An 18,146-nucleotide genomic window follows, 5' to 3' on the forward strand; every position below is an offset into this window, starting at 1 on the left:
TCCGCAATATGGCGCATGGTCATATAGGATAGATCATTTAGTTGACGACCAGGATCCGAACCGGCTGAAAGAAACTCGACGCGAATGATCCCAACCTATTGACTAAAGCTGAAGAGAAGATGCTCAATATACAGAAGAAGGTTACTTATTTTACTCCATATAGTGCCTAGGGAAAGTTCGGCCGATCGCGAGACTTGGAGAGAAAATAACTTGATGAGGACCAGGGTCTGAACCCACCAGAAGTCAACGCACATTTTAGCAAGCTGCAGTCCAAAGCCAAGTTTAGTTAACTTTTTGACTTAACTTACTTATTACAAGCTTTTATTTAACTTGCCCTCTTAGTATGTTAGTTAGTTTCTTAGTTAGTTTAGGTCAAATATTGCAATTAATAAATTGGTGACAAAGCAATATTATGGCACCATGGAGCTGATCTAGTACACGTACAGTCAGAGATAAAAGCTTGTACCAGAAATGATATTTTTGGCAAAAACTTATTTCTCTACGACTATACCAACATGTGGCCCTAGAAATAGAAGACAAAAAATGGAAATAGACTAGCTTGAAATTTGAAAAGAAACCACAAAGTAATTTTACGCAAAACTTTCCTTTCGTCAGGTCCAAGGAATTTGCACTCTCCAAGAGGCGATCAAACAACTAGAGGAAGACAAGGACCGCTACAATGCAGAGCTGAAAGAGTTGCAGGCGGCCACTGAAGGCTTCAAGAAGGACTTGCAAGACAAGGAGGATGCTAAGACTGACGCCGCCAAAAAAAACAGGTAAGCTTATAATTTTGGCATTGTATTGTAAATCGGGCGATTTTCCGCCACTCGACGACTGGCGCCTATTTTGCGTGACGGAGGGGGCCGGGGGGGGGGGGGGATAGTCTTGCCAGCCTTCTTGATTCGTTGAGTAGGAACTCGGGGAGTTCTCTCGGGGATCCAAGATGTTTATGAAGAAAATAAAATGGCACACTTGAATGAGTTACGATTTTTCCAAAGTAACCAGGCATCGATGACATTCAATTTGCACGTCACCATTATGTCACGCGTCCGTCTTACGTCGGTCACCCTGACGCGAGTTTAACATTTTTTCCCCATCACAAAAAGTGCACAGCGCCCTTAAAGAAGTTTTCATTTCAAAAATATATTCGCCGCACACGAGAGGTTAATAATTAAACCTTTTCTTTTCACAGATTAATAATCGAATCGAAACGCAACTACATCGCCAAAGTAGTAAAATCCGTGGACAGAATCAAAACGGTATTATCAGAGCTACGCCAGCACGAAGAGAAGAAGATCCCTCTGCAGATGAAAATGTTCAACGAGCTGAATGACAAGCTGTCGGAGAAGAGGAAACAGATACTCATTGACGAGAGCGTGCTGGGGAAGCGGAGGCATATCTTGAGGGATGAAATTGCTAAGCAAGAGGTATGATATTCTGCAAGCATTAAATATTTGTAGATAAATTGAAAAATACCATTCTGTATCATCGTCAATTCTGTGAACTGATTATTTGTATACCTTGTTGAAATGATTTAGGGCCACAAATGACCACTTGTTAAGACTCTTGCTGTTAACGCATTCACTGCATATATGCGTTCACCGTCATAAAAGTTTGTTCCTAGGCCACGCCCCCTGGCAGTGAACGCGTTAACACGTAGAATTAAGTTTCTTAGATATGATAAAAATTGTTGCAATGATACAAAATTTATCGATGACGCGCAGATTTGTCAAATCTAACCTTTAATAACATGGCTATACGAGTCACGGCACGCGTCTTCTTGAATGACTTCGTATAATGTGGAGAATCAAAGCAAAATGACTGTAACAATATAAATAAATTTACTTAAAAAGAGGATTGAACTCTCATGTTTGGAGTTGTGGATATCATTCTCGTGTGGGTTGGAGGTTGGAGACTTCTCATAAGCCGTTTTGTATGTATGCAGTATAGTCGTTCGATTTGTTGCTGGCCATGAACGGCTAATCCTTTGTCAATTGTATGTAAAACCGCACGTGCTACTACCTGCATAAAATAATTCAAAGCGCGGGCTAGTCCAACGCTCATAAAACCAGTGTAAGTGCGCTCTCCGATAATGCGCCTTCCTTACGCATCTCGATGACACATTTTAGACTGGTTCTGTAACGTTCGACTCGCCGGCACTCAACAATAACTATAGAGGGGCCACACAGCCTCGCATCATATTTTTCCATTTATACATTTTGAATCTTATTACGATTTCCATAGAGTCGTAATTTAATAACCGCTTAAAGCAAACGAAACTTTTTTTATGCAGGTAAGTAGCACGCGCGGTTTTACTAAGAATAGACTAAGGATAAGCTGTTCGGGGCCAGCTATAAAGCGAACAACTATATTTTTCTATGTATGATCTCTAAAGGTTTTTTAAAGTCTCATATTTCTTTTTTTTTTTTCAGCTTAACCAACGAGACTTGGCCGACAACCTCAAACTGCGCGGCGTCCAGACAGAGATAGAAAACTGCGAGAAAGAGATCTCCGAGATAGCGGAGAAGACCAACGGGTTCAACATGGACCTGCTGAAGGAAAAGAGTGCTCTTGCTGCCAAGGAGAAGCAGATTAGCAAGGAGAGAGAACAGAATAGAGGGAAATTGAGTGCGCATAAAGTAAGTAAATTACATTTTCTCCAATATGCTTAGAAATGTAGACTCTTTTTGTAGCAAAAATAGTACGAGAAGTTATTTATTACGTACAAACTCAAATTAAAAAAAATCTAACCATTATTGTCGTGTTTTAGCGGACAGGAAATAATTACTGTAGTATTGTTTTTTACTTTTTTTAAGCATGAACGGTCAAGGAATTTAATTTCCTACCCATTTCGTACCTTGTCACAGTGACAAACAACATGAAACTCGCTAGAGACCTCATACTATTGTCACTGTGACAAGGTACGAAATGGGTAGGAAATTAAATTCTTTGACTACCTACAGGGGGCTGCGTCTACACGACTTGGTCAGCATCATTTCAAATTAGTACTTCTTTAGTTCGATGTAATTTAAACCATATTCAAAAGACACAGAGTTACAATTTCGTTTCGTTCCATTTTCAAATAAACAAAAATCAACTCTATTCCCTGCAATATAGATTCAAATTTTAGTGGCAAATTTTGGATTTTTCATTTGTATGGTTGGGCCTTAGGAGGCTATCTATAGGATACATATGACCTTAAATGTCTCGTTCTTACAAGACCATCGTGTATGATCGTGCGAATGCTGCTTAATACAATCAAAGACTATAACTTTTATATATTTTTTTTAAGAATCTTATACATGCACATACAGCTTATATTTCACAATTATACTGAATGAACGAATGTTTAATGGTACTGAATGGCAGAATAAGTTGATTAAGCTGTGCCTTTAACTTTTTTAAATGAATTAAAGAGGGATTTTTTTTTTGATGTGAAGGTTGGATTTGATGTAAGATGATATCATTGATCTAAGCTTTTCTCATCTATATCTTTATCTTTTTACAGGACAGACTGAAACAGTGCAAGCAAGACTTGCAAGACATGATAGACCAAGGCATAGAGAAGACCTACAAGGAGAAGTATTACCAGCTCACGGTGACCAAGGCGATAAGCAAAGACATCAAAGATTACTATATGGCACTGGAGAAATGCTTACTAGAATTCCATAAGGAGAAGATGAAGAATATCAACCTTATTGTAAGGTAAGAGATCATATTTTATTTTGGTCACTATTCGTTGGTTACTTCTATACTCTGTATCTTAGGTATTTAAAAAAAGGTAAACTAATTCTACCCTCAAATGACTCATTAAGTCAGTTGAGGGTAGATGAAAAGATTACATGATCAAATAATGTAGGTTTAAAGTCAGGTCGTTCAGTGACAGATCCAGGCGGTTTTGTATCTGGTTGGTTAACCAATAAATATTATAACAACCCGAAAATGTACAAATAGTTTGTTTACTTTTATTTAACCTTTTGACCGCCAAAGACGTCATATGACGCACGCGGCGACGGTCAATATCAACCTTCATGCATACCGACAAGGTTCACGATTACACGCCGCGTACGATAGGCGTGGCGTTCAAAAGGTTAAATACCTAAAGATATAGAGTATAGCAGTAGGGCGACACTCCTCCTTTCGGGTTTTCCCGGCTCCATTCGGCTCAGCATTGCTCCGAGCAATTATTAGGGTTGGCACAACTTGACTTTCCTACGTGCACGACCACAGATAAGACAATGACTTGAATTTTGACAACCCTTAATGGCTGAAAGGGATATAGTGCCATACATTAGAAAGACACAGAATAGTTCGACCCTGAATCGCTGTCAAACTTCGGTTTTGTAGGAAGTGTAATTTCTGTAAGGTAGTACTATTATTTATTCTGTGCTTCTAGTGTGCGATTGACATGTTGATTTTTTATATTTAAAATTTTCGTAATAATCTTACCCCCTTATTGATAAACGTCTACTAAAGTTGACAAGCCGCTAATAATCGTTTGTCCTTTTCCATTATACCAATACGTCGGAAAGGGACACATGATTATTAGCGGCTTGTCCACTTTAGTAGACGTTTATGAATAAGGGGGTTAGTCTAACGGGGAAGTTTCCAGAAAGTAGTCGCTTAGGTTTTGGTCACGTATTCAATATCCTCTAGGGAAATTTCGCGCTTTTCCGAGCTTTAATCAAATATGGCATGCAGCGCTTAGCGCTTTTGAAAGTCACATACTCACAGGTGGCAGCACAGATGCAAATAATGTTTTTTTTTTACTTATTGTTTGCAAATTAAAGTTACATGTGTAAGTTACTACGTGGCAACTAGAGGGGGGTCGCCTCGACATATGGTACGGGCGGTCACCGAGGGTCGAGAGGGTGTTACAATATTGAATAATATATAATATGGGTCACATATGTACATACATGTTCCCTAAAATATGGAGCAGTTTCGGTATACAAAACGGTTGAATTTGTGACGGTAATCATAAAAGTATTTTTACTCAATTTCAGAGAAATGTGGAGGAAGATTTACAGAGGAAACGACATAGACTATATCGAGATAAAGACTGATGGCGGCTTAACGGATGACGCGGAGCGGTATAAATATAACTACAGGTAAGTTTGTACATTCGCTCAATTATTTCGTTTGTTTGTCTTTAACATGGAAAAGACACCGTTGCAGAGACAATGATACGATTATTAATTAAAAATTAGCTTTGATAAATAAATAAATAAATAAATAAATATTATAGGACATTATTACACAAATTGACTGAGTCCCACAGTAAGCTCAATAAGGCTTGTGTTGAGGGTACTTAGACAACGATATATATAATATATAAATATTTATAAATACTTAAATACATAGAAAACACCCATGACTCAGGAACAAATATCCATGCTCATCACACAAATACATGCCCTTACCAGGATTTGAACCCGGGACCATCGGCTTCGTAGGCAGGGTCACTACCCACTAGGCCAGACCGGTCGTCAGATTTGTTTGATGTCTCTCTAGATTATAAAAAATATTATGCAAACGTCTATGGAGCAGCGCTGGTGGCCTAGCGGTAATAGCGTGTGACTTGCAAGCCGGAGGTCCCGGGTTCAAACCCCGGTTCGTACCAATGAGTTTTTCGAGACTTACATACGTAAGTAATATCATTTGATATTTACCAGTCGTTTTTCAGTAAAGGAAAGCATCGTGAGGAAACCGGACTAATTTCAATAAGGCTTAGTTTGATGAGTTTTTCGAGACTTACATACGTAAGTAATATCATTTGATATTTACCAGTCGTTTTTCAGTAAAGGAAAGCATCGTGAGGAAACCGGACTAATTTCAATAAGGCTTAGTTTGAGTTAAAAGGTTAGATGGCAGTCGCTTTCGTAAAAAGTAGTGCCTTCGCCAATTCTAGGGATGTTGCCATGCGGATCCCGGGTTCCAATGAGCCGGGGCAAAATGCCGGGACAACGCGAGAAAGAAGTAGAAGTATGCTAACTTCTATGCGTGGAGACTCCGAGTCGTTTTATAGGCTAAACTATAAAACGACTAGGTTTGATAGGATTCCTCGAGGAGTTGGGCTGGCAAGAGTAGCCAACCCTCCATCGCCCCCCTTGTCACGCAAAATAGGCGCCAGTCGTCGAGTTGCGGAAAATCGCCCGTACTACAATACAATACAAATAGGCTAAACTACCCAAATATTGGCTTTCTAAAATATTCTATTGTCTGTTTCCGTATTTCTTAACACATTGATGGTTACGTATAAAAATAAGTACGATACGCCTGGTAAAACTGACAGGTACAATTAGATGAATGGATTCATCCAATCGGAACGGTGTGTTTCCAGAGTGGTGCAGTGCAAGAGCGGCGTGGAGATCGCCATGCGCGGGCGCTGCTCGGCGGGGCAGAAGCTGCTCGCCTGCCTCATCATCCGCCTGGCGCTGGCAGAGACCTTCAGCACTAGGTTACTCATATATTCTTCTCACCTGCTTCCTAATATTTTTTTAAAATCATTCCTAGCTTTCGAGGGTACATGAAGTCGATTTTTGCAAGCTTTTATTTAACTTGCCCTGTTAAAGCCACTTGCACCGTTCCACAAACCCGGGTTACCCGGTTAAACCTGAAGTTACCATGCTTATGGTTCCCGGTACAATTAGACACTGGGTTAACGGTTTAACCGGTTAACACCGGGTTAGATGTAGTGTAGGGACGCCCGGCCGGAAGCAGGCGGGCTGTCGATCGCGTGTTGCGTTCATTCAGCCCAATTCCCTGAAGTTGGAGCTGCAGGTTACTGTCCCGGCGGCATTCCCATACCAATCTCCTCAAATCTTCTTGTTTTCCTGCAGAACAGAAGGACATCTTTAAGTTCGACGTCCTTTAGTTCGTTTTCTACTAGTGAGTCTCTACGGAATGTATTATATCGCAGTGCCGCATACATGATACATTCTGCTAGTAGATGGAAGCTAGTTTCCTCCTTACCACAGTGTGGACAGGAGGCGTCTCTATTTATTTTCATTACCTTGAGATGTCTGTTGAGAGTATTGTGACCAGTAATGATACCTGTCAATATTCTCAGACTGCTCTTACCTAGTTTCAGAAGATACCTGGTTCTTTTGTGATCAATGCCCTTGACCATCATCTTAGACTGTCTGCAGCTGGTCTCTTCTTCCCATTCTCTCTGTGCTTCCAGTTCTTTTACCTTTTCTATGACTCCCTTCGTGACATCCGCTGACATAGGCAGAGCCGGTTCCGGACCCATGTACTCCGTCTCCGCCCCTATCCTCGCCAGCTCGTCTGCTCTCTCGTTTCCTGTTACTCCCTGGTGCCCCGGCACCCATGCTACCGTAACACTTCTTTGTTTGCCTATCGAGTTTAGCTCCTCTCTACATTCTCTCACGAGAGCGGAGGTGACTGATATTTTCTTCAGTGCCTTCAGTGCTGCCTGGCTGTCGGTATATATTACAACAGCACCCTCTTGCTTCACACTCTCTTTGATTATACGTGCACAGTGCGCTATTGCACATACCTCAGCTTGGAACACGCTAGCATATCTACCCAGTGATATTGATACTGTTTCTCCCAGTTTAGGGATCACAATGCCCGCTCCTGCTAGTTTCGTTGAGCTTCTTCTCGAGCCATCCGTGAAGCAGATTGTCGTTGGGTGTCTGACTTCCACTTTCCAGTTGTCTCTCTCTCCTATATGTACCCTGTACTTCTTGTCGAATATCTCCTGCCTTTTTATAAGGTCGTTGTTGGCCATCAACATCTCAAATCTTGATAGTGCCTCTCTTTGTATCAGCGCGTGTCTCTTGTCTACGCAGCTTCCTCTCCATTCTTTACATGCTTTCATTCTGTACCACTGTTCTGTGGCTCTTTTCTCTACCTCAATCCAGAGTGGCTTCAAACCTAACATTACCTCCATTGCGTGTGTCGGGGTCGTTCTCATGGCCCCCGTCATCATTAGGCACGCTAATCTCTGTACTTTGGTTAGGTCTCTTTGGTATTCTTTGATATGGGCCCTGTGCCACCATACCACGGCCCCATATAGCACCCTGGGTAGTATTGACCGCCTTGGAGATCCAGTAGATCATTCCCGGCTTCAACCCCCAATTCTTCCCCACTGCCCTTTTACATTGATACAGTGTTCTTATGGCTTAACACCGGGTTAGTGGGATGGTGCATGTAGCGCTTAGTAATTTAATTTGTTATTCAAACCTTAAAAGCTAAATTTGACCTAATTCCCGATTTCCGATTGAGCTGAAATATGTAAAACATACATATGTAAATCGCATGACAATGCAATACTATGATCTGATGAGGAAGATGCAATGAATGGCCGTGGAAATTATGTAATAAAACAACAAAGAAATTGAGTTTAGGGTTGTTAGAATTGTCTCGATGAGTATTAGTTGGCTGTAGAAAGATATGTTCAGGGATAAATGCTTGTACCAAAAATGAAAGGGTGTAGCAGGATAGCCTAGGAAAAATTGCCCCCAGCGATTTTGGGCCGAAACTAATCAAACGATGCCTTTTGGGGAGGTTATACTCTGCACAAAGTTTCATCCCTCTGTTGCCTCCTGGGGGTGAAAAACACCCGATTAACCCCAAAACTGTTTTAATTATTTTTTCCTAAACTATGAAAGTGACGAATTTCAAATTTTGTACAAATATTAATAAGACTAAAAGCTATGTGCTAAAAAAATATTAACCCCCTAACCATTTAAATTCTTGTAAAAAAACAAAAATAAAAAAAGAATCATCCTGTATATCAAGTTTGGCTCATGGTACACACACCATTTTTTTTTCAAAAATGAACCAGTTTATATTCTACATTATACAAAAGTTTCATGGACCTACTCCAGAAGGAACATTGCGAAATTAATATGTATTGGGTCTTTGGTGCGTACTATTCATTGAACTCCCACTAAGAGCCTTGCATTATTAATAAACAATGGCTTGCGATCGGACCGCGGCTCGTGCCCGATTTGAAAAAGGTGGGGATAAAGAAGTATGAATCAAACTCATTTGTATTTATAAAAACATTTTTAGGGTTCTGTAGTCAACTAGGAACCCTTATAGTTTCGCCATGTCCGTCTGTCTGTCTGTCTGTCTGTCCGAGGCTTTGCTCCGTGGTCGTTAGTGCTAGAAAGTTGAAATTCGGCATAGATATATAAATCAATAAAGCCGACAAAGTCGTACAATAAAATCTAAAAATTTAATTTTTTTGAGGGTACCTCCCCTACACGTAAAGAGGGGGTGAATTTTTTTTTTTGCTTGAATCCTACAGTGTGGGGTATCGTTGGAAAAGTATTTCAAAACTAATAGGGGTCTTCAACAAACATTTTTTGATACAGGTATCTCAAGTTGGGGTCATGGTACACACACCATTTTTTTTTTCAAAAATGTACCAATTTATATTCTACATTATACAAAAGTTTCATGGACCTACTCCAGAAGGAACATTGCGAAATTAAAATAAACGTACTATTTCGTAGCCACTAATCATTATACTCGTATCATGCTTAATACGCAAGTCGCAACGTCTCGGACCCGAAACCAAAATAATTTAAAAATAAAACCGGCCAAGAGCATGTCGGGCCACGCTCAGTGTAGGGTTCCGTAGTTACTCTTCCGTCACAATAAGCTAAACTGGAGCTTAAAGTATAGTAAATTGTTAACCAAGGGATGAAACGGTACCTTTCACGCGAGTTAAACAAATAGGCAAATTTGCATAAAGTAAGGCTTTTTACTATGAAGGGGAAACTTTTTGCGATAACTCAAAAACAGCTAAACTGATCATGTCTGCTATAGTTTTCATTTAATGTCTTTCTTAAGCTCTACTTCCACGATTTTTTTCATATTTTTTGGACCTATGGTTTAAAAGTTAGAGGGGGGAGGACACATTTTTTTTTCTTTCGGAGCGATTATCTCCGAATATATTCACTTTATCAAAAAATGTTTGTTGAAGACCCCTATTAGTTTTGAAATACTTTTCCAACGATACCCCACACTGTAGGATTGAAGCAAAAAAAAATCACCCCCTCTTTACGTGTAGGGGAAGTACCCTCAAAAAAAAAAAATTTTTAGATTTTATTGTACGACTTTGTCGGCTTTATTGATTTATATATCCATGCCGAATTTCAGCTTTCTAGCACTAACGACCACGGAGCAAAGCCTCGGACAGACAGACAGACAGACAGACGGACATGGCGAAACCCCTTCGGCCGCGTACGCAACCAGAGCTTCGTAACCAGATGCGATCGAAAACTATTTCTGCCTTGTACGAAACCGGTTGCGATCAAAAACTAATTCCGTCTTACTAGTTATCAGTTACGATCGAACACTTTTCTTTGTTGTACGATACCTTTCGACCGTTGATAAAGTCAGCTAAGATTATATTTATACACCTTGTTATACAGTATAAGTACTGTACACGTTATATATCTAGTCAAAAATCAGAACACAAAAATTGTACCAGTTGATAATATTCAAATACTTGTTGGCAAATATAATGTAACCTTGTTCCTTAAAAGACACTGGCTTAAGAGACGTGGAGCACTGACATTCAGGATAAGAAATTATCATGAGTATCATGACAAAATATTTGAAAAAAAAACCTATAGCTAGATGGCCCAGACATTGGTTTCGTATAAGAACGAGAAGTGTTCGATCGTAACTGGTTACGGGTAAGACGAAATTAGTTTTTGATCGCAACCGGTTTCGTACAAGGCAGAAATAGTTTTCGATCGCATCTGGTTACAAAGCTCTGGTTGCGTACGCGGCCGAAGGGGGCGAAACTATAAGGGTTCCTAGTTGACTACGGAACCCTAAAAATGTTTTTATAAATACAAATGAGTTTGATTCATACTTCTTTATCCCCACCTTTTTCAAATCGGGCACGAGCCGCGGTCCGATCGCAAGCCATTGTTTATTAATAATGCAAGGCTCTTAGTGGGAGTTCAATGAATAGTACGCACCAAAGACCCAATACATATTAATTTCACAATGTTCCTTCTGGAGTAGGTCCATGAAACTTTTGTATAATGTAGAATATAAACTGGTTCATTTTTGAAAAAAAATTGGTGTGTGTACCATGAGCCAAACTTGATATACAGGGTAATTCTTTTTTTATTTTTGTTTTTTTTACAAGAATTTAAATGGTTAGGGGGTTAATATTTATTTAGCACATAGATTTTAGTCTTATTAATATTTGTACAAAATTTGAAATTCGTCACTTTCATAGTTTAGGAAAAAATAATTAAAACAGTTTTGGGGTTAATCGGGTGTTTTTCACCCCCAGGGGGTAACAGAGGGATGAAACTTTGTGCAGAGTATAACCTCCTCAAAAGGCATCGTTTGATTACAGTTTCGGTTCAAAATCGCTGGGGGCAATTTTTCCTAGGCTATCCTGCTACACCCTTTATGTCAAAAACTTATTTCGATGGCACCTCCAAGTTGAATCTTCAAATCTTTTAAGTAGATAATGCATTAAGAATATTTTTCCTAATTTTAAAAAAAATCCATGTTGGTTTATTTTTTATACCCTATTATTTACTCTCAAACTCTTTAATTCTCAGATTCGGCGTCCTAGCACTAGACGAGCCAACTACAAACCTCGACCAAGAAAACATAAAATACCTGTGCATGGCGCTCAACGAAATAGTCCAAGAGCGAATGAGCCAGAAGAACTTCATGTTTATCATTATCACGCACGACAAGGAGTTTATCGACTCGCTAGGACATATCGACCAGGTGTCCCACTATTACGAAGTGTCGAGAAACGGCCAGGGCAAGTCTGAGGTGAAAAAAGTGTGCTTCTCTTAATTTTTAATCTCAAAATTTAAGGACTATTATGGTAAACAATTTGTCACCCTGGCAGTGGTGGTTTTTGCGGGCGGAAAATTAATTCTTAGCCTCGTAAAATGTTTTGAGTTTTCTTACAAAAGAATCAAATGGTCTGCCAAAAACTTATTATACTTTTAAATGATAAATGTTTTATGGGTTATTTTTGTTTAACTACGCCCAAGGAATTGTTCAACTAGACCAATGGAAAGGGCAATTCATTACATTGCGGTATTTGGTCGGTCGGCTGAATTGGTAACCTCAATAGTCCGCAATGTAACTAAATTCGCATGCGAGTTATCGCGCCGTGTAAATGAGCCTTACGCCTCGGTCTTAATTTCTTCCGTTTAGGGCATGCCACACTGCATCCGATTTGCACGTCGCTCCGAAGTTTGAGGAAGACAAAGCTATACGCGTCTTATACCGACATCCCGCTCGCACGTCAGAGCGACGTGCAAATCGGATGCAGCCTTAGTGTTCGGTTCCAAACTTGGTTCATGGAATACATAATGTCTGAAGCGTGAAACATTATTTAGTTTTGCAGCCCTAGATCTGTGTGTCTTTGGTTGTGTCAGGGTGTGTAAGTTTACAACATCCACGTATTTCGAATAACTTTATTTAATTCTTGGACTTCTGATTTAAAGTATATATTTTTGTTTGTAAAGGTTGCTACGGGCTGTGCCGTTTTTTTTTATATAACAGAGTTATTCAAATCGATGATAAATATTTGTTTGTTTGAATTTCCATTATTATATGAATTTGATTTATAAAATATCTAATTAAAATTTAATTGAAAACTGATTGGGTATAGAATCTATACTCAATATGGTTTACCATATTGTTTCCTAAATTGCGATATTAATTTCCTATTTTTTGACAATTTATTCCGATGATAGTTGTACGAATTATTCTGATAATATTGAGTAAGTTATTAGTGAAATCTGTTTAAATATTTGTGTAAAAGTGGCAACATTTTCATATTTATATAACTTAATGGCGAATCTGGTAACCCTTTATTTGGCCATGTGCATTAGAATGAACATATTTTTTTTACCATTTTTGTATTTTTGCTACTCTTTCTTTTAGTAAGGGCTTGGAATTATAATCTTTATTTTTTACCAAATAAAGGGTTACTGTAGTGCTAATATAAGTCATACAAATGTATGATTTCTCCAGTAGAAACAATAGTCTTCAAATAAAATGTTTGAGGGTTGTTTGTTGGCAACTAAAATTATTGAAAAGTGTACCTATATGCTTACTTCAAGCAAAGATAATTTGAAATAGAGGTGTATTGTCAAAGAAAACTTTGTAGCCACATTTAGTAGCCTCGTAATTTTACCGTTATCTTTCGACACTCGACTTTTAGAACGCCATTTGACTTTGATCCTTTTTATTTAACTGATATGTGTTAAATTTGTTAAATATCAAAAGGTGGCGCCATCTTACCGGGCCCAACCTAAAGGTTATGGCGCCATCGCTCGCAACAATGTAGCCATACCTTTGGTCTTTGATCTATTAGATGGCGCCTCTTTTTGATATTTAACAAATTTAACACATATCAGTGATATAATAAGGATCAAAGTCAAATGGCGTTCTAAAAGTTTTAATCATGTGTCGAAAGATGGCAGTAAATTTACTGTGGCTCCAAAGTTTTCTTTGACAATCCACCTCTATTTCAAATTCTCTTTGCTTATATAAAGCTCGTATTATCGTAAGGCCCACCATACAATATTCTCCTATTATTAATTTAAACCTTGTATAGTAAATTGGAATGTATAGTAAAATGGTTTGTTTGAGAAACCATTGAAACAGAGTGTACACCGTAATGCACATCGGATTTACGAGGTTAAGATAGTATCAACATGTAAACTGATATGATCAATGATTACTGATCACACATCAATCGCTTATACGTAATACGTACTCCTTATCGTTATTTGATTGACATTCTAAGGACGCGCTTTACGGGCAATACGAATGGGGCCAGTACAGCGGTGCGCACACAAATTCGAGCCAATCGTGCAGTCTAACGCCACAACGCAATTGGTTGATGAGTTCGCATCACGCGCGCGATTGGACGCAACTAGTGGCGTTACTGCACGATTGGCTCGAATCTGTGAGTGTCACCCCTGAATTGGCACCATTCTTAGTGCCCGTAAGGCCCGTCCTTAGATATCAATGCGTTATTTACTTTTAGGACGCTATTGACTCAGATGGTCAGCATGAAGAGGTGAGATAGCTAACAATAATATTATTAGCTCAGCATGAGCAAACCCAGCACAATGACATCAGACCAGAATGCAAATTATTATTGTTAGCAACTTTGTATTTGTAAACTAGAAACTTAAAAATACAAGAGTTTGGTGTATTTCGCCAGCGGGTGTGGGGCATGTGGTTATTTGACAGATGGCAACTTGGCAGCTGAATTTGAAATAGAGGTGGATTAATTGTTAAAGAAAATTTTGTAGCTACAATAAATTTACGGCCATCTTTCGATACATGATTAAAACTTCTAGAACGCCATTTCACTTAGATCCTTATTCTTGTGTTAAATTAGTTAAATATCAAAAAGTGGCGCAATCTAAAAAATCAAAGGTTAAAGGTATGACATCGTATCGCGCGACGGCGCCCCAACCTTTGCCGATATCCGGTAAGATGGTGCCCGGTAATGAATTTAACACGTATGAGTGAAAGAATAAGGATCAAAGTCAAATGGCATTATATAACTTTTGATCATGTATCGAGAGATGGTAGTAAATTTACTGTGACTACAAATTTTTCTTTGACAATCCACCTCTATTTCAAATTGTCTTCGCTAGTATGAAGATGTCGTCTCAGAAAAGATCATATTTTCACCACCACGCATGCGTTGGCGTCGCTTGTATTTCACCAACTTCGCATATAGCCAATAGCGATCGTTTATTCATTGACGTACAGCGTTCGAAGGGTTAAGAAAGTATTGTATTGTGTGCTTGCTTGTAAACATAATAGTTATTGTGTATGTGAGCACGTACTGCGGGCATTTATTTAAATTATTAAAAGGCTTCTAAAATTATCTCTTAAATTCGCGTCGGGATGCATATGTTATTCGTCGAACGGGCCTTTGTACATTTTGGGAAAATAAATTTTACGGAAATATAAAGACATTTATTTTATTGTATTAGAAAAAGTATTAGTGTTAGCCTTTTTTTAAGTATGCCCCATGTACGGATTAGATTTCAAAATATGTAGTTTAATAATTTTCATCATAATGATAGTAATGTAGGTACCTAATTCATGTCTTATTTCTAAATAGCTGTAAGGAAAGGTGCATAAGCTATCAACTAGAAATAAACAGATTTCTATTTAATTTTTGTTTTATTAACCTTCGAGGAAAAAGAGGGTGTTAGAGTTAGACCAATCTAACTCTGCAGCGAATTTGATAGCACACTGGAAGTGTTATTTTAAACGTTATTTCATAGACATTTGACCTTTATGATAACACTTCCACGCTCTGTGATATTAAATTCGCTGCGCAGTTAGCTTGGTCTTACTATATAAGTTTGACCGTTGTGTTTGTCTGTCTGTGCCACCGTAGCTATTACACGTGTGAACTGATTTCAATGCGATTTTTTTTAATGAAAGCTGGTTTTCTGGTGGTTATCAGACATGTTTTATTAAAATTGGTGCATAACTTTTATTGAGTTTTATTTTATTGAAATTCTAGTAGTGTAGTTTGTTATGTTATGGACAAGTGATTGTTTTTATGAATAAGCAAGCAGATATTCCCTAGGATAAATAAATACAAAGAAATATATTGCCCTTTGCTTCTGTAATCTTAAATAGGTAGGTAGTTTTGAAATTTGATTTGCCAGTGTGAAATCAATCTTTTCCGTGTTATTCATGCAAATTTCAGAACGTCCTATTAAACCTTGAGGTTACAGAAGAGCAATAGATTGTTCATGTGATTATTCCTAGAAAAACCTGGATATAGTCGGTCAAATAAATTTTGTCAGTAGAATAAGGCGCGATTTCAAATTTTAACTGATCTTGGTTTCACTCTATCCATTAGAACTATTTTTTTATATTTCAAATATTGTTCACGATGTGCTGATATTTCGTGAAACGGAAAACAACTCTAGCTTCGAGGGCCTACCGCGTCTTTGTCGCACTTGTAAATTCGTGACAGGGAGGCAATACGTCGAATGTCGTTCGCAGTAGGCCCTCGGGCCCGTTGCAACGTGTGGATCTAATTGGCCCTTCCGCTGGCCTTTGTACTTGGAACAGTGTCATCTATAGTTTGTCAAGCCATTTCCGTCAGTATAAAAAACTTGGACGAGTAAACCAACATAAAAAAGCGGCAAATTGAAAAAATGTGGGCGCGAAGGGTTATCGTCCTATAGAAAGTTTGAAATACGCGCCTTTTTCTACTGACAAACTTGTTTGACCATGAATCTAGTATTTAGTATGGATTGGGCATGAGTGGTGGGGGGGAGGAACTGACAGAACGGGATAGTCTTATGTATTTTTCAGTAGGAGTAGCAGAGAAACCGTTGTTAATTTTTTTATTCCCTACCGTAAATTTCAGTATGGTTTATGGTGGGCAACAAATAACCCGACCAAATTACGTAGGTTGTTTTTGGTATGTTGTCAGGAATATTAAGGCGCGGTGTATAGTAAAATGCGCTATTTTTAAATCGATATTTACAGGCTTGTACAAGGATTTCATCGATTATTTTCTAGTATGTATAACTTCAGTCTTTGAACTAGCCGTATGCTTGTCAGAAACACGATGGCTCATCTTTTTCTCGATAGATTTTTGCTTTGAAAATATGCTTAAAACTGTATTTATTTCGATATTTTAGAAGTACTATGATGAATATCAATATGAAATTTACTTCATTCAATAGCTTTTAAGTAACTCTAACATTTTGCTTGTCAGTTTATCGATGCGTTAATTTTTTCATTCATAATTATCAATTCAACATTTTGTCTACTAAACGTTACCCTGCGCGGCAATACCGTCAGTACGCCAGTACGCCCGTGACCACTGTCAGCGTCGGACCTGTGCTAGTTTAGCGGACGTTACATAAAATGGATAATCACACTATAAATACACAAATATGTTATACACACAATGTTTTCGTCACTCTTACGAAGAAAAAACAAATTTTTAAGCTAATTGATTCTTAAATACGGTGACATTTCAGACATCCATCCGTCATATTATCTTTTTTGACAAGTTTTACACACGCACCGGCATACAGCCACGATTAACCAAATGATGAAATGGTGCCTTGCACCCGAGTTAAACACTCTACTTTTCATTTTTAATACGAGGAAGGTAAAATACATGTACATTTTAAAAAACACTGCTAAGTATAAAATTCAGTAGTACTTATTTCGTGAGGGGTACCTACTTTAAATTATCAATTTAGGTAAAATAATATTTTAAATGGCTATTACAGTAATAATCAAATTGAATACCTATTTTTAAACGTAAACAAATAAAATTAATCCGCTTGTTTAATTTATATAAGTCATTATATTGGAACAGCTTCACTTTTTACACATACAGGATGCAGGAGATATACTGGATTTAAATAGTGCTTAGTGAAAGGTACCATTTCACGTTTTTGTGGAAGTGCTCAAATGGCTGTAATAGTTTATGTTATAAGTGTTGAATTGGTTTGGTATTTCTGGTTTATTAACTTTCATATGGAATACACTTAAGACTTTATTTACAACATTTATCAACTATTTTATTTTGTAAGGTCAGCAGGAGTGATATTTACCGTTCAAATTCTATTCAAAATTTTGCAAGTACTCGGTTCGGAAGTTCGTATATATTTGTACCTCTCGCCAATATTAAATAATAAGCACTAAATACGCTATTCGATTAGAACAATTAAATTATTGTCTTCTTCTTCTTGGTCCCTCAATGCTGAGGATCGTGACATCATGTCCTTCTGTTGAAGTTGTCCTTGTTGTTGTTAAATTATTGTAATGTTTATGCATTTCGCCACATGCACCTAACTAATCAAACCTAGCAACAGTGACAGTTTTCCAGTTTCCTTATTAAAAATGACTACCACCACAAAACAAAGTTATGATTGGAGGTAATTGTTAATTAATTTTCTACGTAGGGCTTAAAATTCAAAGGTTAAGTCATAAAAAGTGCCCGTGAGGAAACGGAATTTTTTTAACCACGTATTCCTGAGGTCATAAGAAGAATTTCATGTACCAGTATAAGTCAATTCCGCAAAAAAAAATTTTTTTTTTTTACTTTTTGTATGTTTTTAAACATATTAAGATCATGTTCTTGGAAA

General features: G+C 38.0%; 1 protein-coding gene across 1 annotated transcript in view; it reads left to right on the top strand.

The window, feature by feature from the left end:
- LOC133524034 (DNA repair protein RAD50-like) overlaps positions 1–15,187 on the top strand; it is a 38,372-nt gene extending 23,185 nt beyond the window's left edge. Inside the window, exons 16-22 of the mRNA XM_061859808.1 lie at positions 616–776; positions 1,193–1,427; positions 2,433–2,639; positions 3,509–3,705; positions 5,007–5,111; positions 6,344–6,460; positions 11,574–15,187. Coding sequence (XP_061715792.1) covers positions 616–776; positions 1,193–1,427; positions 2,433–2,639; positions 3,509–3,705; positions 5,007–5,111; positions 6,344–6,460; positions 11,574–11,820 — 1,269 coding nt within the window. The 3' untranslated portion in view covers positions 11,821–15,187. The remainder of the gene's footprint in view (positions 1–615; positions 777–1,192; positions 1,428–2,432; positions 2,640–3,508; positions 3,706–5,006; positions 5,112–6,343; positions 6,461–11,573) is intronic.
- The last annotated feature ends 2,959 nt before the right edge of the window (positions 15,188–18,146 follow it).

This window comes from Cydia pomonella, chromosome 13 (assembly GCF_033807575.1).
Source record: "Cydia pomonella isolate Wapato2018A chromosome 13, ilCydPomo1, whole genome shotgun sequence".
In the NCBI taxonomy this organism is placed as follows: Eukaryota; Metazoa; Arthropoda; class Insecta; order Lepidoptera; family Tortricidae; genus Cydia; species Cydia pomonella.